This window comes from Poecilia reticulata, chromosome 4, assembly GCF_904066995.2.
Source record: "Poecilia reticulata chromosome 4, P_reticulata-male-v2, whole genome shotgun sequence".
NCBI lineage: Eukaryota > Metazoa > Chordata > Actinopteri > Cyprinodontiformes > Poeciliidae > Poecilia > Poecilia reticulata.
Window position 1 is genome coordinate 27328643 of NC_088833.1, and position 23440 is coordinate 27352082.

At 38.3% G+C, this 23440-nt stretch overlaps 1 protein-coding gene across 2 annotated transcripts in view; it reads left to right on the forward strand.

Annotated features, from left to right (window-relative positions):
- oca2 (oculocutaneous albinism II) overlaps window positions 1–22354 on the forward strand; it is a 58477-nt gene extending 36123 nt beyond the window's left edge. For both annotated transcript variants that reach the window (XM_008407632.3, XM_008407633.3), the window contains 6 exons: window positions 7635–7762; window positions 8394–8453; window positions 10379–10483; window positions 11790–11883; window positions 12871–12964; window positions 21535–22354. In XM_008407632.3, the coding sequence (XP_008405854.1) occupies window positions 7635–7762; window positions 8394–8453; window positions 10379–10483; window positions 11790–11883; window positions 12871–12964; window positions 21535–21622 (569 nt within the window). In that variant the 3' untranslated portion in view covers window positions 21623–22354. The remainder of the gene's footprint in view (window positions 1–7634; window positions 7763–8393; window positions 8454–10378; window positions 10484–11789; window positions 11884–12870; window positions 12965–21534) is intronic.
- The last annotated feature ends 1086 nt before the right edge of the window (window positions 22355–23440 follow it).

Here is a 23440-nt window from a genome sequence, read left to right on the forward strand (position 1 = left end):
AAAGATTCGCTCACTTCACCTCAGCATGCTGAACGCTTGGAGTGCCTTCAGCTGAAAGCAGCTTTGCGTACTTCCTGATGAGTTCAGCTTCAAATGATTTGACTAATTGGGAGAATCTGTACAGCACAGACAATTCACCTTCAGTCAGAATAGAGGCTGATGAAAGCTGGCCCTGGGAATTTTATACCAAATAGACATCATCAAAATGAACTAATGAACTGAATAAACATACAAGGAGTTGATACTTTTCCCCCACATCTAAACTAAAGTAACACAATTTTTACTTTTCTTTTTAGACAAGCCTACTCCACTTTTAAATTACTGTCTTTTTTAAATTTATTTATTTTTTTATTGTTTTTGATTGTTGATTTTATCTGTTTTTAGCTGCACCATGTAGCACTTTGAGATTTTTATTAATGAAAAGTGCGCTATAAATTAAATTTATTATTATTATTATTATTATTATTATTATTATTATTATTATTAATAATAATTTTTGATACGGAGGATAACGCACTGGGAGAGAGAAAACAGTCACTTTGACAGCGGCTTCAAATATACTTGAATAAATCTATATTGTTTTCTTTTTTTTTTGCTTTACTTTTTCTCTTATATTACAGTGGCCCTGATCCCATCTTCAGGTGTTCAGGTGTTCAAAATGTCCCCAGAGATTAGAAAGGCATCTTAAAATTAGTTACATTTGAAAATAATTTTAAATAAAATATGCAGCCCTCTTTCTTTGAATCTTTCAGCGTATTTTTTCTACATTGCACTCAAATTAAACGGCCTGGGTCGGCTGGATTTGGGTCTGTCAGATTCTTAAGCACCTTTCTGAGTCAGACCTTCACAAATAAGCCTCTTTTAATGAGTTTATCACAGGCGTGTTTTCATCACAAACACCTGAAAAGATTAAAGCCTAATGAGTCAAAGTGGCTGCTGTAGGTTTTTACTTCTGTTTGACATGCGCATGATTGTGATCACCAGTGTTTTGGGTCATTATTGGAGCTATAGCTGAGCTTAGCGTTAGCGTAGCAACACGCCTGTCGGGTTCTAAAGTTGAGTAAGAAAATGACTCATCACTCAGTCAAAATGCAGCCTTTTGTAGTTTCCATGAAGTTGATGAAACTGTGTTTGTGGCGTGGAAAGTGGAAATTGTCCATGAAAATAAACATCAATATGTATATTTTGTTTTAATTACAGCTGCAAGTCGTATAAAGTAAGTCTTTGTGAACTTTTTTTTTAACTCTTCAGAAATCATTACTGATATAAATTTGTTATAAAAGTATTACTGATTGCACTTTAAAAATTAGGTAACTTTATGTTATTAAAGGTAAAGTTTAAACAGTAATGATTTCTTGGTTAATGTCAAGTTGTCATAACAAAGACATTTTGAATAATGTCAACTTTGTATTAAAAGTGTCATAATTTACCGAATGACGCTTTATGACAACAGTCATAAATATTCATGAAGGCTTATTGATGTTCATAACAGGTGTTATGTCATGTTTATGAAAGTGTCATGACAGTCTTATTCACCCCCCTTCATATAAAGTGTTACCAAACTATGTGTGGTGCTTCTAAAAAAAAACTTTTGCTAGATTCAGAATGTATTTTGTCTTGTATTAATTGTCAATGTACAAACATTTTATTACCACTATTTTGTTGCCTTCCTAAAATAATGGCCTGGTGTTTTTCATTTTTATGTTCTTGCTAAAAGTAATTTTAGTAAAAATAAAAAAGAAAACCCCCCAAAACACCACTTATTTCTTTCCATAGGATGTTTTAGACAAAACAGTACAAATAAAATAAGATTTTATTTAATATTTTATTCTAGGAAGGTGGTGATATTAAAATAAAGTTTGCTAATTTTATTTAACGTTTAATGGATAAAAATCCACTGAGATCAAATACTTCTTTTTCAAGGGAGTTCTAGCCAAGAGGCAGCAACAAACACAAGACAAGACAAGACATACTGAAACAGCTGCAGAAAAAATGTCGAGCTATGAAAAACAGGTACACGTCATTGAATTGGCCTCAAGAACATTTAGTTTGGATGTAAAAACACTAAAGAAGAAGAATTTAATCCGTCTAGAAGTTTCCAAGAAGAGGGAGCAGAGTGAACAAAAGCGTTCTTACTCAGATCAGTACGAGCGACAGGGACAGAAAGAATCAGCAAATAATGTGAGTCAAAAACACAAGAGTCAAAACGTCCCAGTGCAATTATCAACAGGAAACTATTGTTGCACTTCAACAAAAGCATTTTTTTAATATGCTTTAAAAATGGTCTTAAATTTCACTTTCTTAGAGTGCAATTATAGTCAAAGGAATTCATACAAATTTACATAAATTATTTTCTTTTACACTTTTTGTGAAAAACAGTTTTGTAAATTCTTAAAAAGACAAATTACTGATTGAACGCACATTGAAAGTACATTTTTTAAAATCAAATGTAACACGCCAAAGTATTACTACATTTACCCTGCACTTAATTATAGCATTATCACTTTCATTCATGTTCCAGCAAACACCATCCAAGTCAAAGACGAACTCCGTGTTCTCCATTAAACGGACACAAATATGTTTCTGCTGTCAGCTGCACGCGGTTTTCTGCACGACGTTGTCGTCAGGTGTCTGTGTCTGCCTCGGCGGCCGCGCCGAGTTAATTACAGCCACCGTTTGGGTGACATTCATCAAAGGGGAGCGACCCCGCTGCACTGCGTTTCCTGTCGCACTGGGAGGGGGGCCGGCGGCTGTTCAAACACACATCGCTCACTGCAGGCGCGCCGCCGGTCGGAGTCAGGGTTGACTGCAGCTGCAGGTCGGCCCGGCCTGTTCGTTCACACACTCCTTCAGAATTAAGTCTCATTAAAATGTCATTAGCTTGACATGTTAGGATTTAATTGCTGCTTGATTGTTCACCAAGTGATTCGACTCCGGTGCGGGGAGTCAGATCTACTGAAATTGCCATGTTTGCGTTGCCACCACTGTGCTTGGAATGGACCAAATGCAAAAAATGGACGCTTTACAATTCTATCTTATTAATCTTTACAGCATTTGGTGTTAGATTCCTCTATTTAAACAGTTCTAGGATCTAGAAGGAGTATCTGCCCCCTTGCTCTTTTTTATCTTAATTTATTGTATTTCTTTTATTATTTCTCATAAACGATAAGCCATTCAGACATTCCTCAAATCCATCTTAGTTGGAATTTTCTGGGTTCTCTCATGCTGACTCCTGGTTGTGTACAGAAGATAGCATTAAAAGGATAGTTCAAGTTTAATGAATTATTGTGCTATTATAAGGATAAAACAACTCTTTATCTTTACTTTTCGTCAAAAACACACCTGGAGTGTTGCCATGATTCTTTCACACATGTTTGAGAAATCCTTTAGTCTCCATGGCAGCCATTCAGCTGTTCACAATGCCTTGGGAGACTTAGCTCCGCCTTCGGGATGCAGCTCCTTCTCTGAGCTGTAGTTTCCACCGCATACCTAAGGTGTCATCTTTTAATAATCATGCTTTTTGCTTCTCTTCAGATAGATTTTATTGCAGACTCATTGTCCAAATCACATATAAGTTTATAGTAAAAAGACCTCAAATATCCACCAATCTTTACGTAAAAGCAGAGCTGGGTGCGCTTAAATTTGTGTTTAATTTAATTACAAAACTTTGCTCAATCAAGCAAGGATTTTTGAAGAAAAATGACTCAAATTTTGATGTTTACTCCTCTGCTGAGGTACAGCCTTCTTTCATAAAACAAAAATAATTTGACCTTTCCCACATAAACAAGACTGTTGGTTTCATAAAATGATTGCATGTTTAGTTTGTTGTTGAGCATAAAAATAAAATAAAAAAATCACAAAATGTTTTGCAGTACCAATAATGAAAAGAATTATATTTGTTGTGAAGCACAAATACTTCAAACTTGATGACTTTTTCCGGTGTGGGCCAAATCATTGGACACCACTGGGTGAGGCAGTGTAAAAATCTGTAAAAATGCACTCATAATATTTTTTCTTTTTCCAGACAGTCACTCAGACTCGAGGGGTTTGGATCAATCCTAATGTCTAACCTTAATCCCGAACCCTTTCACCCAGGAAGACAATGACAGGCACACTGCCAGCTACTGCATTGTCCCATCTAAATAATCACAGTTTCTGTACACACACACACACACAAAAAAAATAAATTTTATTTATATATATATATATATATATATATATATATATATATATATATATATATATACGAATGCATGTATGGTACAGCTGCATAAAATCTGACTTCCTCATTCCAGAGGAACTTCACTTTGGTTCAGGTTACCACGGTTCTGAGAAAAACGTTAAAGATTGACTCACGCACAGCGCTCTGTTTTCTCATGCTGTGTAAAAAAAAAAACCTTAAAGGAAATGTTTCTAGTAATGTAGAAGCATAACCTCATCCCGTTCTTATGAACAATCTGTCAGTTTTAGCACATTTATTGAAAGAAAAACTACATTTTGTCTTAACAATTCCAACAAAGTAAATGCAACCAAAGTATTTTTGAATTACCTTCTCGTTCTTCAAGGTGATCAGAGAGCGATTCTAATGTCCCAGTTAGTAATTCATTATCCTGGTAGATGAATATGACGTAAAGCAGAGTCTTGTTTGTTTTTTATTTGAGGAAGATGTTCTTGTTTGCATTTACGGTAAAATAAAAATAAAATAAATATCCACATCTGGCAAAGACTAACTTCTTAGCCGACATGTCCAGCACTTGTGAAGGTGAAAAAATATTTTCCCGATACTCCTAAGAGCATACAATCTTGGCTTAAACTCGGAACTGTACAGAAACAAGTATATTCTGTGTTAATCTGCCATGTTAGGTCCTAGTGAAATACACTTCAGTTTGTGGTTTCAGTGTAACAAATTATGACAAAGTTCAAGAGGTGCAAAGAAGATACTAGCAACAGAATGGCAGGAATTGGTCGTATTGTAGCTCCATCTACTGCCACTAATATATTGGCTCAATTTATCCTGTTTAATCTTCAAAATAAAAAAATAAAGCGGAACATGAGTGAACTGTTAAAGTTCTGATCAGCAGCAGTGGGAGCCTTCTCCTTCTTGCCCGTTTATGCTGAAGCATCTGATGGGTTCAGTCCTGCAGCAGTTCTTTAGGTGTGTATAAGAGAAAAAGCCCCGTATATTTTGGCCTCATATACTGTGACACTGGCTGTGACATTTAGCTGCTATTAGGAGTTAATGGGAGACGAAAACAGCGCTGGTGTTTCAGGTAAATCGTGGTTGTCAGGATAATTCATTCAATCATTTGCCATTACACAATTCTCTCTGACATTTTCACTGGAACTCTCCGCTTTTGCGAGATATTTGGAGTCAAAAGAAATACATTTTCTCCCTTGTGCTGTTGAACTGTGGCAGGGACTAACAGCTGTGGTTAGCTAAGGCTGATTCTTGTAAAAATGCCCCAAAGTACCATTGAGTTTTTACATTCTAGTCTGTACAATATTAACTACGTCTCCTCTATCCTCACTCTGTCGCTTTCTTAGTTTGTCCTCCTCCTCCTCCTCCTCCTCCTCCTCCTCCTCCTCCTCCTCCTCCTCCTCCTCCTCCTCCTCCTCCTCCTCCTCCTCCTCCTCCTCCTCCTCCTCCTCCTCCTCCTCTTCCTCTTCCTCTTCCTCCTCCTCCTCCTCCTCCTCCTCCTCCTCTACGTCCCTTCAGTTGTGAAAGCCGTTCCCAAAGGTCTGAGCCAGGCCAATTACTGCTGCTTACCTGTTTAATCAAATTTTCCCCGAGTGGATGCACATCCATTCCTCTTCCAGAAACGCTCTCTATCGGCACCAGCTCATGTGCTCCAGCTTAGAACATGTTGGTGTTGTTTTTTTATCGGAACGAGTTAGCATTGCATGAAGGAAGTAATTTATGTAGCGTCACTTGAAAGAATGTAAAACCATGGTGACATTCTGGTTTGCTTTTGGCATGCTTTCTTTCAAACCTTTTATTATCTCTGGAAAAGTGTGAATCATTGTGAATACATGTCATAAAACAAAGGACAGACGCAGGTCTATGTTCTAAAAACAATTTGATGCTTTAAAAGCAACATTTCTCTTGTGATCAGATATTTACGGTCATTGTACAAACCACAAACTTAATTGGTTTTATTGAGATTTTAGGTGACAGATGTTGAGAATAAATAATTCTGTGTTTTCCTCTGTCTCTTTTAGCTATTTGCATGCACATATACACACACACACACACACACACACACACACACACGCATGCATGCACGCACACAGAGCACAAAGCTGTATTTTAGTCATAATAATGGAAATCATGACTTCAGCTCACTGACTCTTCTTCAACCTCATACATGAAAAAAGGATAATTCTCCACACAGACCAACATAAAACTGTGAAAATTATAAGGAGTAAAAAAAGTTCACCTGTTTTTACCAACATGTTGGATGAATTTGTATGAATTTGTATTCAGTTCCCTTTTGTTATTCCCTTAATATTAAACCAAAATGGAAATTTAAAGCTTGCATATAAAGTGCTGTTTGTGCCAAACAACTAACACTGCACATGTCATTGAACGCACCCTTCCCAAAGGGGAACATGGTGGTGGAAAAATAGCAAAATGTAGCAAAATTCCTTGCAAATATACCTAAAAGTAGCATCAGACAGTCAACTGGTGAGTTTTCCATTACAAATGTGAGCAAAACTTTGTCAATATTTTTGCTAATGTCGAGAAAACACAATAAGAAACGCAACTAAAATCACACGTGAATAAGTTTGTTCATGCAGCAAGTCATCAGATCCTCCTACCACTTCCTGTCGTCTTCTTGATGTTTTCCGCCGGTACTAATGTCAGGTCGTTGATCGCATGACTTGGGAGATGCGAAAGAAGTTTTGCAAATTAAACAAATTTCGATACGGCTGAAAATCACTTAATCTTTTTTATCAAAAAAGTGAGTGTTTTCAAAATTGACATGTTTCCATTAAGCACATTTATTTTTGTGACTCTAATTTGATTTGTGATTTTGACTGAAAAAGGGACTGTGTTGAATGAGTCATGCATTAGAATGATATAGTCAAAGTCCTGTCCTGAAGTCTAAAAAATTAGAGAATTAGAAATTTGAAAATGTACATTTCCAAACACTCTCTGTCTAAACTAACTGAACTGGGACTGTTTTGCAAAGACGCAAGCACTTTGAATTGCCTTGTTGCGGAAAATGTGCTATATAAATAAAATTGCCTTGCCTTGCCTTGCCTTGCCTTGCCTTGCCAACTGACGACTGCTTCAGTCTGGAGACTACTTAGTCGTCCCACAAGGACCACTAAGACGTGTAGCTCTTGCTGTAGCAAAATGTGGTTCTGCAAAGAATTGATTCTGACGGCCTGAGTACAGAGCATCCCACTTCATGTTGGTTCGCTAAATAAAATCCCAATAAAATACACTGATATTTGAGGTTACAGACGGAAAAAGTCTAAGAGGTATAAATATATTCAGAAGCTACACTCTTATCATCATAAATTTAAAACTAAAATTTGCCTTGGGTGGAGATTTTGTCTTAGTTGCAGATGATCATCAGGTGATGTTTCTCTCTCTCTCTCTCTCTCTCTCTCTCTCTCTCTGTCAGGTTGGATCGCCATCCTGGGGGCCCTCTGGCTCTTAGTTCTGGCCGACGTCCAGGACTTTGAGATCATCCTGCACCGGGTGGAGTGGGCCACTCTACTGTTCTTCGCAGGCCTCTTTGTTTTAATGGAGGTAGTGACCACGCAAGTCCTTATGTGTGACATTTAATAAAAAGAGCGTGTTTTTGTTTATCCCTGCTAGAATCTAAAGAGGGGATCAAACATTGATACCTAAGAAAAGAAAAATCTTAAATAGCCTATCTTTGACAAACAGCTTCACCTGATGATAAAAGAAAGCGCCTCATATGTTAGCTTAGCCTCACTGACAGCCCGCTTGGGTGTGACCTAAATGCAGTTTGGCAGTGAACTCACATTGTGAAAAGTAATTACCTTTTTCTTCACCAACCAGCCGTGCTGCGTGGGGAAAAGAAAAGGTTGTCGTCACAACGGGATCTTTTTGTTTTTTGTCTTTTCGACTCTTGGGCACGAATGTGGCCAAAACTATTTGCTGGAATCATTGAAGTCTGTATAGTGTTAGACAACCATCTCCCACAAGATCTACCTTCCATATGTGGATATATATATACATTTAATTCTCAGTGTCGGCTATGGTAACAAGAATGCATTTATCTCTGTCCGGTTAATGACTGCTAAATAGAAGCCAAATTGCTTTTCTTCTCTTTCTTCTCACCTCTAAGTTGTTTTCTCCTGACTTTTTTTTTTTCTCTCCCCTCTTTATTATTGATCCCCTTTTCATTTTTCAGGCTTTAGCTCAGCTACAGCTTATCGACTATATTGGAGAGCAGACGGCGCTGCTGATAAAAGTGAGTCCTTCTCCTTCTTGATTCGCCGTCGTGGCTCAGGTATCTGTTCGGCTGGCATAACTGATAATTGGGCACAGGTGACTTGATATTGCATTTTTATGCATATTGATCCTTTGGCTCCGCACAAGCTCCGAATTCAATTATTTTGTTTACGTCTCTCTCGCTCCTGCCGGCGGTCGACCGAGCTCGCTGGTAATTTTCACCCATATTCTTGCCCCGGCGCGGGGGGCGAGCGAGTTGTCTCTTAGCGGAGAATTGAAGCAGTAATGGGGACGTCAGCCCACGTTTAGACACGGGTCCTGTCTGAGGCTAATAATCACATATGACAGGCGGAGTGCCATTGTGGATCCTTAAGTTGGTGAGTTTCCTCTAACGATGGGACAGCGAGCCAGGTGGAGCCGCGCGGTCTCTCTGTCATGGCCCAACTGGAGGCAAAGCGAAAAAAGGGAAATAGTTTCTTTTTATCCCGTTGAAGGTGGGAGAGAAAAGAGAAGCTCGGGAAGATTCAAACCAGAGACCTTTGCAGACCTGAACATCTGCTGCTGAAGTCCTAGAAGTATGGGGTGGGCGATATAGACTTAAAGTTTTATCATGATATCTTGTAGTCCTATTGCGATAGAGATAAAAGTAACCATAAGAACTGTTCGTTGTAATTGCATGGTGGTGATGGCATGTCACAGCAATCACAGCCGCACAAATAACGCTCTTTAAAAACATTCCTATTCGTAAAAGCAACATTCAGCTTCTATGCACCACAAATCTAGAACAAAGATGGTAAAACAGCCGAAACACTGACTTCCTTTAGACCTAGACTGAAAACCACCAGCTTAGAGAGGCTTTAGTACAACGATAAATGAAACACTAACCAACATTTTGATGTGTAAAGACGGCACTTTGAAAACTGTAATGTTTCAGAGGTTTGTGTTTTTATTATGCAAAGCACTTTGAACTTGAATTTGATTTGGTTTAGTGAATCAGTCACAAAAGGAAGTGGAACGTGCATCACCAAATTGTGCACAGTAACTGCATTTAGTGATTTTTTTTTAATTAATAAAAAATTCTTAATAATTATTGATATGTTCATTGAACAAACGGTGGAGAAAATAGTAAAACTCACAATCCAGGCAATACGGACAGTTTTGTAAAGTTTTAAACATCATTTTTAAAATGATGATATCGTGATTACAATAAATCAGAATTATTATCGTACTACGAAATGCGTCACAATAAATGATAAACAATGTGATAAATGCGCACCAATACCTGGATGTTATCTGGACAACCAGACTTTTCATCTCTCTCATTGGCTGAAGGAGTTTCATCTTGTTTTCAAGCTCTTGCAAAGTTTTTCCTTGGACTTTTGCTGCTTTTTTGCTCATTCTTGTCCTGTTTTCATAAAAACAGTATTCTTAAATGTATTTTTAAAAATACCAAAGCAGATACCAAACATACTTAATACAAAGCCAAAGTACAGGAAAAGTTCATGCTTCAGTAAATTTATTTACATTGTGTCTCAAAGCTTCAGGATTTTATTTTTTTATTTATTTTTTTTTTTCATGTATTAGCATAACTGCTAACAATCTAAAATTGATTAGCGCACTCAAACGAGTTTACTTTACATTGGAAAAACCCAGAATTTGTAGCTGACATTGTGATTGTCAGCTGCTGTCCAATGAAAGATGTGAATGTTTCATAGTTAATCCGCTGCCGTTTCAGGATCCAAACATTAAATATCATCAGGTTAAATGCAGACAACTGGAAGAGCCATCAGGACAAAACTCAAACCGACCTCCTGACTGACTGTCACCAAACAGCTTCAACTCAAAGAATGAGCCTATGTGGTTTATTTAGATCCCAGACTGGCTGATGTGGGAACACCATGAACCGTACTGGTTATGCGTCGCTCTGATTGTTTCCCCTCCCAGGCGGTGCCAGAGGACCAGCGCCTGGCTGTGGCCATCATCTTAGTGATGTGGGTCTCCGCTCTGGCTTCTTCTCTCATCGACAACATTCCCTTCACTGCCACCATGGTAGGCCTGGTCAGACTGGCTCCTCAGCGATCGGCTAAAACCAGTAAACGTTTCAATTTAAAGATAAGTCTTTGAAGGTGGACTTTAAGGAATCTTTAGTTTAAAATTGTAAGAAAAATCTAATCAAGTTAGTTTTATCTTACAGATGTGTTTTGCTTTCTGAAAACTGAAACTAAATCACAAAAAAGACGTCTCTGTTCTTCCTCTCGTATCACCTCGTGTTTTGCTGCAACGTCAGACGTAAAAGTCCGAGCAGTTTTGTTGAAAAATAAAGCAGAACATTTCCAAGGACACCTGGTAGAAAACAATAAAAGCTTCTGAAACCTTTCATCATGTGAACGCTGTCCTTCGATGTCTCTCAATACATTAAGATTGCCAACTGGAATAAAAAAAAACTTTAACGTTACTGTTTAACTTTGTTGATGAATTTCTGCTAAATTAAACATATTTTGTATCGTTTAAACTTTTAAGTTTTTCCAGCAATACCTGATTTCTACTACAAATAAACCGATTTGCATAGAAATACTCATAAATATATATTAGTCTTCATTCAACCGCAAGTAAATAAATATGTCAATAGAATCGTTATCAAGATCTTTTTTCACTTAAAGGGGGAGTATTATGTAAAATGTACTTTTCTGAAATTCGCATCATGTCTTAATGTTATTCTCTCATCAAAAACATGCCCTGAGTGTTGCTCTGATATTTTTCATGCATCTTTGAGAAATCCTCTTATCTCCCGTGGCAACCGTTCATCTGTGCAAAACCCCTGGTGAAACCGAGCGGTGACTTTGATGACTCCTCCTCGGAGCTGCAGTTTCACAGCTTCCTCCTCACAGAGCAGCCCAACGCCCCCTCTGAGCTCCTTCAGACTAGCCAGCAGCAATTAGCAAACACCTGGTGGAACTGAGTACCTGACAAACTACTGCTCAGTGAGATGCTGATGAAAACCTTTTTAAAGGGTTGATAGAGGAGCCATGTTGTGCTGACTTCCTGAAGGTGGAGTTTCAGAAAGAGCAGGAGTTTTTAAAGAGACAGAGGCCCAATTTCAAGGTGTTAAATCAGGAAGTCAAACTTGAGTCATATTTGATATATATTATATTTTTATAACAACTGAGAGTAACATAATTACTTGATTGTCCTGAGAAAGAGCACTGCGTGCATGGAAAATATATAATACCGTCCCTTTAAACACGGTATTAGCTTTTTATTTCAGAAAAAAACAAAACAAAACAGATGTCTGTTTTATTAATTAAAACCTGTGTATATTTTATAGTGATTTTAAATGTACGTCTGATTGTCCCAGATCCCAGTTCTCCTCAACCTGAGTCAGGATGCGGACGTCAACCTCCCTGTGAAGCCTCTCATCTTTGCCTTGGCCATGGGGGCCTGCCTCGGTGGTGAGTTATCAATCTCTAATAGGAACGGAGCGCATGTGGTTCGGGGTGACACACCACCCAGACAGCAGGGGGCTTTACAGTTTGATCCCCTTCCTCAAAGGTGTGGATCTATAAGCATGGCCTCTGGCATCAGACGCTTTAGGTGACAGCCACAGTTTCAGCAGCTGTGCCTCTAACCTAGGAAGGCAGGGTTTTTTTCTTTTTTTTTATTATTATTATTATTTTCATTTTTCAGAGAGAGGCTTCAAGGTCCTCAAAGTACAGCTGCTTCAGGCTCTGCTGCGCCAGGCGTTGGGCCCTTCGTGGCTGTTAGGGTGGGAAGGACAAACAGAAGGAGCTGTCAGAGTGTTTGAGTTTAATCAACTGCAGTATGACAGATTTTGATGGAGCTGCTGTCCACTTCCACTCCCACTCCAGCACCTTTTGGACACTAACACACTTGAGTCACACGCTGATAAAAACATCAGTTTTTAACATCAATGAATTTTAAAAACAGTAATTAGCTACTGAAGGTTTTCTTTCGTAGACATGGTGGAAAACTTCATCAGAACTGGAAGCTGTTATCAACGGGTTCCAAGCCCCTCCCAGCAAGTCAACTGGATATTTGAGATGCACATAATTATTTTTTATTGTTTTGTTTCCTGGTGTTAAAATTTGAAATAGAATCTGGTACAAAAAAAAAGGGAGATACTTTTTTTTTTATGTCATATTACGTTTTCATAATGTTAATCCACTTCCAGCAGACTTAAAAACGGCAGGTTGAGCCCAAACAATAGAGAGATTTTGCATCGGAGCAACGTGTCATTACTGAATGACGTTTAAAATGATGCACCATTTTCTTTAATAAAAACGCAACGTTAGAGACGCTCGTCTTGTTTTCTTGCTTTGCCCTTTTAACCTTCATGCTTATGGTGCACAGGACGCTTGTTAACAAGGAGAAATATGTTAAATGTACCTTTGATTATTTTTTTTTAACAATCCTTTCAGGAAACGGTACGTTGATCGGGGCATCAGCCAACGTCGTGTGTGCAGGCATCGCCGAACAACACGGATATGGTTTTTCCTTTGTGGAGTTCTTCAAGTAAGCTTTTCTCCTCTGTCTTTTCTCCTGATCCCATGCTTAAAAAGTTGTTGCTTTTTTTTATTTTATCTGTTTGGGAACGCTGTGCCATGGGCAACTCTGCTTGAAGGGGATACTTACATATTAATATCTGTCATATGTCGGAGTCCGAAGTGCCAACAATGTGCAGAAACTGCAGTTTTTTCAAAATGTGATATTTTGATCCCTGGCCTGCCGAGAGTCATCCCGTTCTCAACATTTTACAAAATAACTTCTTCAATTTTTTCCACATTGTAATTCCAAACTTCAAGGTAATGTGTTGGTATTTTATTTGATCGAACCAAGCAAAACAAAAACAAGCACCACTTTCTGCTTGTTTTTGCACAATGTTTTTGGATTCCTCCGCATGGAGTAAACACTGTTTCTCGTTAGCGCCATTTCCATTCACCATATAATTTGACATTTTGAAAATAAGTTTGCCTCATGAAAATACGTAAAGTCTCTTTTTTTTGCTAAAAAGTTTTGGCGCTAGTATGAGGTTGTTGTTTTTTGGGGTTTTTTTTACCGTATCGAAATTGGTTTATTTTACAAAACTGCAATGGAATTTTTTTTTTCACATAACACAAGTCATGTGATCAACAAGCCGACATTCCCACTGCGCAAACCATGAAGAAGAAGGCGACAGGAAGTAGTCGGAGAAACACGGGCATGTTTTTTACTGACTTACTGCATGAACGCGCTTATTAATGTCTTATTTAATGGAAACACCACAATTGTCTTTTTGACGTACTTCTACAAAGCAGAGTGTATGGGGATGTCTGCTGGGTTCTTTGCTGTACTTCAGGGAGTTTGTGAAACTGAATTATTGTTCAGAAAAGAAATCCACAAAATGTGAAGCCGGGCTCGCTGATGGCTTGATTTGAGAGCTCGCTGATGGTTGCAATAAAAAGCAAAATGCCGTTTTATCTGAAGCAGGCTGCCTCCCCAGTTTCCACCTGCTCACTAGTAATTTCCACTCTACTGATGTAACAGCCAGACATACCTGAGAAACAAGCGATCAACAATGATGAAAGGTTGATAAATACGAGTCTGATTAGGCCTAACTTGCAACCATCTGGAAATACTTTAAAAGTTTGACTTATGGGACCACAAAATGCTCCGAGTAATGATGGAAAGAGACAGACAGTGATATAGTGGCTGGAGTGAGACTTTGATATCTGTCAGTGGGATTTACTTTAACTCCCTAAAAACCACATCAAACATCATTACGCTCGTGTATCAGCAGCGGTGTCTCCGTTACAAATGGGCTCAAATCTTTTGTCTGTGTTCTTCCAACGTCGAAAAAACACAATTTTACCGTTGCCGTGTTTCCATTAAATAAGGAATGAAATTAAAATCACATGTAAATGAGCTTATTCACATGATAAAGACCGTAAAAATCATGGCAGCGACAGATGTAAAGAGTTACACGTCATGACGCTAGCACTCATTAGCCAATCAGAGGAGACGTCAGTGTCTTACTCAGGCTTTGGAGCGACAAGCCCCGCCTGCTATTCCCATTATAGTGGATGGGTAGAGTTATAGATTCAACACATTTGAATGACACACAACCTTTTATGAACAGTGTGATTCTGTGAGAGCTGCAGTGGAGCTGAAAAAAAACAAAAAACCAAACCATTCTCCTGCTACTTCCTGTCGTCTTCTTCGACGTTTTTAACTGCAGTAACGTCCAGCTGTTCATCGTGTGAGATGTATGATGCGAAAACAGTTTTTCTATTGCAGTTTTGATACGGCTGAAATAACACCTGATCTCAGTGTAAAAACTTTTTATCGAAAAATTTAATTTTTTTTTTGTTTTATTTTATTTTTTTCAAAATTGCCATGTTTCCATTAAACAATTTCTTCATAATTTCAGTTTGTGCAATTCTATGGATGATGGAAACACAACTACAGTTGCCCTACGTAACCCAGATCATTTCATGCTGAACATATTTATTTTACATTGTTTTCTTCCTGTTCATTTAGTTTTTCAGTGGCAGTAAAACCAACAGGCGCTACACGTGCCCCCTCTGTTTTAGGTGTGCTGTTTTTATCCCTTTCCCCCCATGCCTCCTTACTGGAGGCACATAGGAACAGCCATCTGCTTTGAGTCTCATTGATAGTGATAAAAACGTGGGAGCTGTCAGTTCTTCCTGCCCCTCCATCGTAGTCGTGTTTGCAGTGGCTAGATAGAAGCGTTGCTCTTGGCTGCAGCGCTGCCTGTAATTGGCCGTCTGCAGTGAGGGTCACAGCTGCTTGGGTTCTGGGTTGGGGGTTGGAGAGAAGTGTGTCCGAACCTCCAGACAGCTGGGACTAACTAGTGCTGTATCAGGTGGTTGAGCCGAGGGCCCAGATCAGCCCACGGGGATGCGGATGCCTCTTTGATGGGCCATCGTAGAGGAAACTGAATGACTCTCAGTAGCTCAGATCGTCTTGTTGTTCCTTATTTCATGCCTTTGTTGCTATTCTTTATCTCCTCAAAGCTACGAAACATGGTAAAAGCATCAGATGTGTGTGTAGCTTATACTCCAGTTGGAAGGGAAGTGACTACGTCCAGCTGCTGAAAGTGTTTGGTTATCTAGTGAAATACGTGTCAGGCAGGTTAAATGGACGTCTTGATCGCGGCAAGATCTGATCCGTTAGCTCATCTGTGCATGTGCTGAAGAAATACTTATGGGTTATTCCTAAAACATACATCAACAAAATGTAACATTTATCTATATTAATTGAAATACTACTTGTAGTATTTTGAAACTACAACAAGTAGCAGTACTTGTTGTATTAATACCACTCGGGAAAAATTATAGTGGATGAGTGGAGTTATAGATTGAACACATTTGAATTACTACAACAGGTGCTTTCCTACCTGTTGTAGGAAAGCACAACACAAGGACTTTTGTAGACTGATATGATTCTATTAATGAATAATAATTGTAAGAATTTAGTTCAAAGATAATAATTCAGTTGAATATTGTGTGTTGGACCCATGGGACTGTTGGCTAATACATAGATCCCACCAGTCTGAACTGGTAGTGAGCCGCGCCATCTTGGTAGGCAAGCGCCGCGCAAAGCAAAGAGGAACCATGACTTCAAGACCAACCAAATGAAAATAAATGCTGGGGAAAAAAAAGAAATGCAACAATAAAGTAGGAATAATATGAGAATGAAGTCGTAGCATTATGAGGATAAAGACAGTTTTACAACTTTATTAAGTTGTAAAACTTAATAAAGTTTTACAACTTAAAACTTGTAAAACTTATAAAGTCATATTAATAAAGATTAATATGACTTATAAAGTCATATTAATAAAGATTAATATGACTTTATTCTCATATTAATCCAACTTTATTCACGTAATATTACGACTTTATTTTTGTCATTTTATGACTTTATTCTCTTAATATTCTGACTTTATTCTAATATGACTTTATTTTGGTACTATCATGACTTTATTCTTATAATTTTATGACTTTCATCCCATAATTTTATTTTATTTTTTCTTGTAATGCTGAGATACTCCATCATATACACATCTGTACTGAAAGCAGTGCAAAGAGTGGAATTCAAATGAGTGCCTTAAAACGCTCCATTCTCATCATCTGGACGTGTTTGCCGGTGTCCTCAGTCCGGTCTGGGGGCGTGCTTCTACCAGGAGCGGCTCTTGAGCAGAGCATGTCGGCCATTATCTTCGGAAGCGGCAGCGCTCTTGTTTTTTCTCCGTCACGCAGCCTCCACAGTGAAAGCGAGTGCATCCCTCGGGTTTATCTGAAGAGAGTCTTTGAGATTGCATCAGGACTTTCAAAGAGCTCCCATCAAATGCAATTAAGTCAGCATGTGAGTACGCAAGGCAGAAAGGAGAGTTTTTAGAGAAGGTGAACCGTGTTCCTCTCTGTGCCTGTATTGTGGCAACTACCTCCCCCCTTCGCCCTCTGTCCCTTCACACTGTGCCTGTGATGAGGAAATGGCTTTTGCTCAGCAGAAAAGGATCCAGTGTGCAGAGGTGACCCTCATGTGTCTGACAGTGATACCAGGTTAGATTTCCTCCTCCATCCATCTTAACTGGACAGTCGTTCCACAACCGGCGAGCTTTGACCTTGTGAGGCTCCTGCTTCAACATGTTGTTTTTGTTATGAAAAAAAAATGGCAACACTTTATTTGAAGGGGTGTGCATAAGACTGACATGACACTGTCATAAACATGACATAACACCTGTCATGAACATGAAGAAGTCTTTAGGAATATTTATAACTGTTGTCATGAGGTAAATAATGACACTTTCAATGCAAAGTTGCATTGAAAGTGCATTAAAAGTGCCAACTTTGCATCAAATTATCATAATTTACAAAATCATGCAAAGTCAACACACTGCAGACTCTCCTGCAACAGCGGCCAGTTGCCCCTTAAAGCTTCCCAACAGACCCAACGGGAATGTGGCTCGGGAACCAGTTAAAATGACCTTTAGGAAGCTGAGACGACCTTTTACAAAAACAACCAAAAATGTTGTGAAATGTTCCCCTTCTTTTTTTTTGGAGAAAATCTCTAAAGGGACCAGAATTTTCAGAACAGCTTTTGTATCTATCGAAAGTTGATAGATACAGCATAGTTCTGTAAATACTTACACATATTTGTAGAACTTTGCTGCCTCAGTTCTACAAATGCTGAAACAATTAAGATTCACTACGTATTTCTACTTATTTTGCCAGACTTATGAGAAAGTTTGCCTTTCTTTTTCTATTTAAATGAACCTCCAGCTGCTACAGTCAGTGCTAATATGTCCCAGAGCTTTTCCCGCTCTCAACTCCTGAGATAACTTGACATTTCCATGTGCATATTAAAAAGGGAAATCCATATCCATAGGAATTTAAAAATAGCCGGAGCAATAGGGCGATATTACTAACTTTAATTAACTTTTTGTAACAACAGACTTTTTAAAAAAAATTTTAATCAAATCTTCTTTTGCCTCTGGAGTTTGTTTGACAAACTAACAGGAGACATGCAAACAAACAAAAAAAAATAAACAGAATTTCTAAAACCTCCAACCTTTCTAAGCAATTTTAATATATTTTGCATCTTATTTTAATTGTAGAAAGAAAGCAAGAAAATTCTCTGGGGCAAAATACGCTTCTGTACATGCTATAGGTCTAATTCAGCTGATTAATTTCAACCGCAGCGGACATTAAGTCCACAGATAAAAGGTAATTCCAAATAATCAGCAACATGTAAAATATGAAAAAATAAACATTGCATTGAGACATTACTTCCCATCATCCTGAATAAGCACGGGGGGCCAGTGGAGAGGAAGAACTCCCCTCTAATGGGAAGAAAACTCCAGAAAAATCAGGTTCAGGATGTTTTTACCAGCAGAAGGCTGAAAGTTTGTTAGACATTTAAAGGGACAGCGTTACGTAAAATAGATTTTTTTTTAATTTACTTTACATCATAATGTTATTCCCTTTTCAAAAACATACATGCTGTGTGTTGTCTTGATTCTTTCATGCATGTTTGAGAAATCCTTCAGTCTCCCATGGCAACCATTCAAACCCCTGGGTGGACCTACCTCTGTCTTTGAGGACGAAATTCCTCCTCTGAGCTGCAGCTTCCAAGCTTCTGCCTGACAGAGCAGCCCTCCTTCACTCAGCTCCTTCAGACTAGCCAGCAGCAATTAGCAAACACCTGGTGGAGCCGAGCATCAACTGAACTCATTAAAGGAGCTGCTTCTCAGTGAAACGATGGTAAAAACATTGTTAAAGGGTTAATAGAGGAGAGATGTTGTGATGACTTCCTGAAGGCGGAGTTTCAGAAAGAGCAAAAGCTTCTTAAAGAGACAGAGGCCAAAATTCAAGGTGTTAAATAAATTAGAAAGTAAGTCGTATTTGATGTAGATAGCATTTTTATAACAACTGAAGGTAACAGTTACTTGATTGTGTTATAAAAGGTCACGATGTGCCTGGAAAACGCATAATACTGATCCTTTCAAATTTTAGCATGTGGAGTTCAGATCATATGCTAACACTAAAACACATTTATAATCGCATCTCTGCCAGAGTTTGGACAATAGTCATTTCTTAATAAACTTTTATATTAACACACAAATAAAAATGATATCATTGCTTCTCATTCCTTGTAAAACATTTCTACTGTTTCTATTTAATCCAAGAATCTCTCTGTTTTGTTGTTAACATATCCAGCCAATAGATGCTCATGCACAGATGCCTCCTGTTATTTTTATAACCTCATGTTAGCCATTACTAAGTGGGCTGCAGGTAAAGATTTTAATTGACTAAAATCTGCATAAGCATTATGCATGTCCCCCACTATTCATGCTCCTCTAACCACACACAGGACAACTGGAATATGAAGTTGTGTTTATGTTGATAGGTAGTCCATGTTAGAAATATTCATCATCAGAATAATTAGGGGTGCATATTTTTAAAGTCTGTCAGATATAAATTTACAGAGCTCAATAGAAATAGCAACAGAGCAGCAATGCTGCGTCGTTTTCCTGCTTCCTACACTGCCCTTGAAACATTTTCACAACTTTTTAACGTTTTTGTTTATTTTTTTGTCACATTACAAATACGAGCGTGAAAGTATTTTCTGGGGATTTTAAGTAATAGAGCAACCCAAAGATTTGCCTAACTTGGAAGGGGAAGGAAAATGACATGAGTCATAAAATGTTCAGCATTAAAAATGTGAAGGGTTTTCAGTCCCTTTGATTGAACTAAAAATCAACATAAAACCCAGAGACACCAGTAGACATCAGATGTCACCTAATCTTTAAAGGACGACTGGTTGTGTGCGATTTAATGTGAGCGTGAATATTTCCTGAAAGACTCAGAGGTCTGTTAGAGAACGCTGACATAAAGACAGAGAAACACAAAACTAAAACCAGTTAGAAAGTTGTCAGGAAGTCCAAATCAGGATCGGGTTATAAAATATCCAAAGTATCCGACATCCCAGGGAGCATTCTGCAATCAAAATAGAGAGAGTGATAAAGCCGCAAGTATACAAAGACATGGACGTCCACATAAAATGAGTAAAGAATGTGCAAAAAAAATCAGTCTCTAGATAAATAAACAGAAACGCAACCGTAATGGCTGGCAGCTTTTAGCTCTGGAAGATTTTGCAAATTCTGGACTCCGGGGATAAATATAAATGTGTGCCACACTTCCCAGATTATTATTTTTACTGAAATATAATCACCTACCTTCCACTTTACAGTTATGCACCACTTTGTGTTTGTCAATCACATAAAATCCCAATAAATCCCAATACAGTTAGTGCTTGCAAGGTGACCTAAAGCGGAAAAGTTGAAGGTGTATAAATACTGTAGTAATGCACTACACCTCATCTCACGCCGCATCGGTTTGGTTAGGGAAACTGGCAATATGGCTGCTTTCGTTTAAAGTCACGACGTTTAATTACCGACATAAAATGCAAGTTTGTGAGGTTTTTTTTGTTTGTCTGTTTGTTTTTTTTTGTCCTCCAATACTGATCTGTGTCAGAGGCTGGAGGCAGCCAGACTCCTGGCCCTGAGAGCAGCCATGTGTTCATCTAGGACATGGTCCACATCCAATGAGAAACCATCTGCAGCGCTGCAGCCCAGTGAGGCAGCGTGTGAGACTGACCATGCTAATTCAGGAATAAAAACTGACACCAGCTTCAGTTGGGAAATAAAATAACTGCAAGTTATGCTACTGTGTGGATTAAACGGGGTTCGTTTTTTAAAGATGTTGTGTGATGTGGAAAGTTCTTTATGCCTGAGGCTGCTGGATAAAAAAAAAAAGAAAAAAAAAGCTGAAATTGTGTCTTTTGAGCATTTTAATGTTTGTGTTTAACAAGATGGTGGAGAGCAGAGGAGCGTTCAGACTGCTTTCACAATTTCCACTCTGACTGGATTATGTTTAGTGATCGGAAGCACCAATGAAGGCTAAACAAGACTGAACCTGACACAGTCTGGCACTCGGCCCCGTCTCTTTTGATCAGCAGCTTTTACGTTCCTGAGACCTTTGATGACTTTGACTATTCTGCTTTTTCGCCTGTCAAGTCAGAGAACTTGCAGCACTTCCTAGTAAAGTGCGGTAAAAACAATTATTTGCCACCTTACAGATGTTTTTTTTTTTGTTTTTGCTGTCTTGGCACACAAAAAGAAATAAGAGATCCTTCATCAATACAAATTACAGTTCCTAAAAGAGGATTTTTTTAAATTAATAGTAACAATGTAAAATAAACCAGAAATTGTGTAAAAATGAGCAACATTTTCAAATGTTTTTTAATCACTTGAATAAAATTATTCACTTATTTTACTTGCATTTTTTTTATTTAACGGAAACTTTGCACCTGTGGAATTGCGTTTTTTCGACTTTAGTCGAATATCGACAACGTTTTTGCGCAATGGAAACACAGCTACTGACAGATTCTGAATATGAAACACTCAGTGTTGCTGTATGAGCACCTATTTGTGTGTGTGTTTTTTTTTTTGTTTTTTTTAATTAAATGTGATGACGTACATTTTCTGGAGCGTTTTAACCACTGTACTTCCTGTCCTCCAGGCTGGGGTTCCCCATGATGGTGATGACGTGCCTGGTCGCCATGTGCTACCTGCTGGCCACGCACATCGGTCTGGGATGGAACATGTGAACCGCGCCGGCCAAAGAGACAGAGTGTGTTGGCACACATGCGTGTACGTGCGTGTATCTGTGTGTGTGTGTGAGTGTGTAGCCACTCTCTCTAGGAGTTGCAGCTCACTGTAAATGTGATGTGTAAGCTGACCGACCAATCAGATTACAAGTAAAACATGAAGCACTGCAGCCATGTTTTTTTTTTGTTGTTTTTTTTAAAGCGTGGGGGATGTGGGGAGCATCAGGGACAGATTTACACGAGTTTTGAACAAAAGCCGACTCTGAGAGAAGCGTTTCTTGGCTGCACATCATGTCTGTGTTCGTGGTGCTACAACGACAAGAGGGAACAGCAGCTGCTCTCTGCCGTCTCTCCTTTGGAAATCTGTTTACAAAAGACGTCAAATCATTTCTTCAATCACTTATTGCAACCCTTTAATGAAAGATACAACTAGAGACTGCTGATTGTTTTGTACCAATTGAAACATCTGAAAAAAGGCCCAGTGAAAGGGATTTTATACCAGTTTATGTCTGTATTTCACTGTTACGATCCCCAAATTTTCAAAGCAATAATTAGTTTTTCAGATTTTTACACATTCTCCGATTGTGTCCGGTCATTTTAATTGTACTGATTGGTCCCAGACTGGGCCCCTTCACCCTGTATTTATTGTACGGCTCAACAACACGAACGTCTTCTGTGTTCTCTGAATAAACGTTTCAGAAGACGAATAATAAATGGTGCCATATCTCTGGAGTCTACTTTACTCAATGTGTTTTTCTTAAGTAGATGGAGGATGATGATGCAGCACGGACAAGCTAATTAATGTGTGAATTTAATTGTGTTTCTTATTTAATGGAAACGTCACAATTGCAAAATTCTGTTTTTTTATTTTCGACATTAGCGAAATATTGTCAAAGTTTTGCTCACGTTTGTAATGGAAATGCAACTTGAGACTTCCCAAAAAGTCCTGTTTATTTAATTAACTAATCTATAAGTTATGAATATATCTTCTTTCTTCAAACTCTGATTATTCAACGCCATAAACAACACCAAAAATATTCGGTGGCAGAATAATATGTTTGGCATTAGCAGAGAGAATTTGCCAAGTTTGAATGGGCACAACCCACAGACTGAACTGAGCTGGTCAACCAACCCAAAAATGAAGAAATGAATTTTTTTTTTCAAATGTGGCACCATTTAATGAACTGCCTTTCTAGTTTCACAGGATTTCCTGCCAAGAAGCATTTTTTGACCTAACCAAATTGTCCTACTTATTATGCAAAATATACATTAAAAATTGTGTTTAAGAAAACAGAAGCATCTCCTTGGATGTCAAACTGACTTTTTAAAAATTTGACAAATATACACTGAGTTTAGTTTTAAAAAACAAATGAAAAATAAAGTTATTCACAACAACCTGGACAAACTAGCAACTGGTTGAAGGGAACAGACGCTGCTGAGGATTAAATAAAAACCTGAAGTGGGGAATCACAGAAAGTCACTCAGCAACATTCTGCTTTTTATTTCAATTTTATGCAGGTGTTGAAAGGAACGAATCAGTGAAAATATTTCAACCAAATTTACTGTCAGAAACTATAAAAACACACATATAAAAAAAACAAAATGGTTCCTTCGTTTAGCCAAATGTCTTACATGAACAAACCCTCCACAAATCCCAAACAATCCAGCGCCAGCTTGTTGGCTCGACTATTTCCTGTAAACTAAATAAGCCACTCGCATTATGGTGGCCTAAATAAATAGCTAACCCATTAGTTAAACAAAGCAGGCGGAACTAATTGTATGGTAAACAATTTGTGGGCATGTGGTAATGTCTTACTT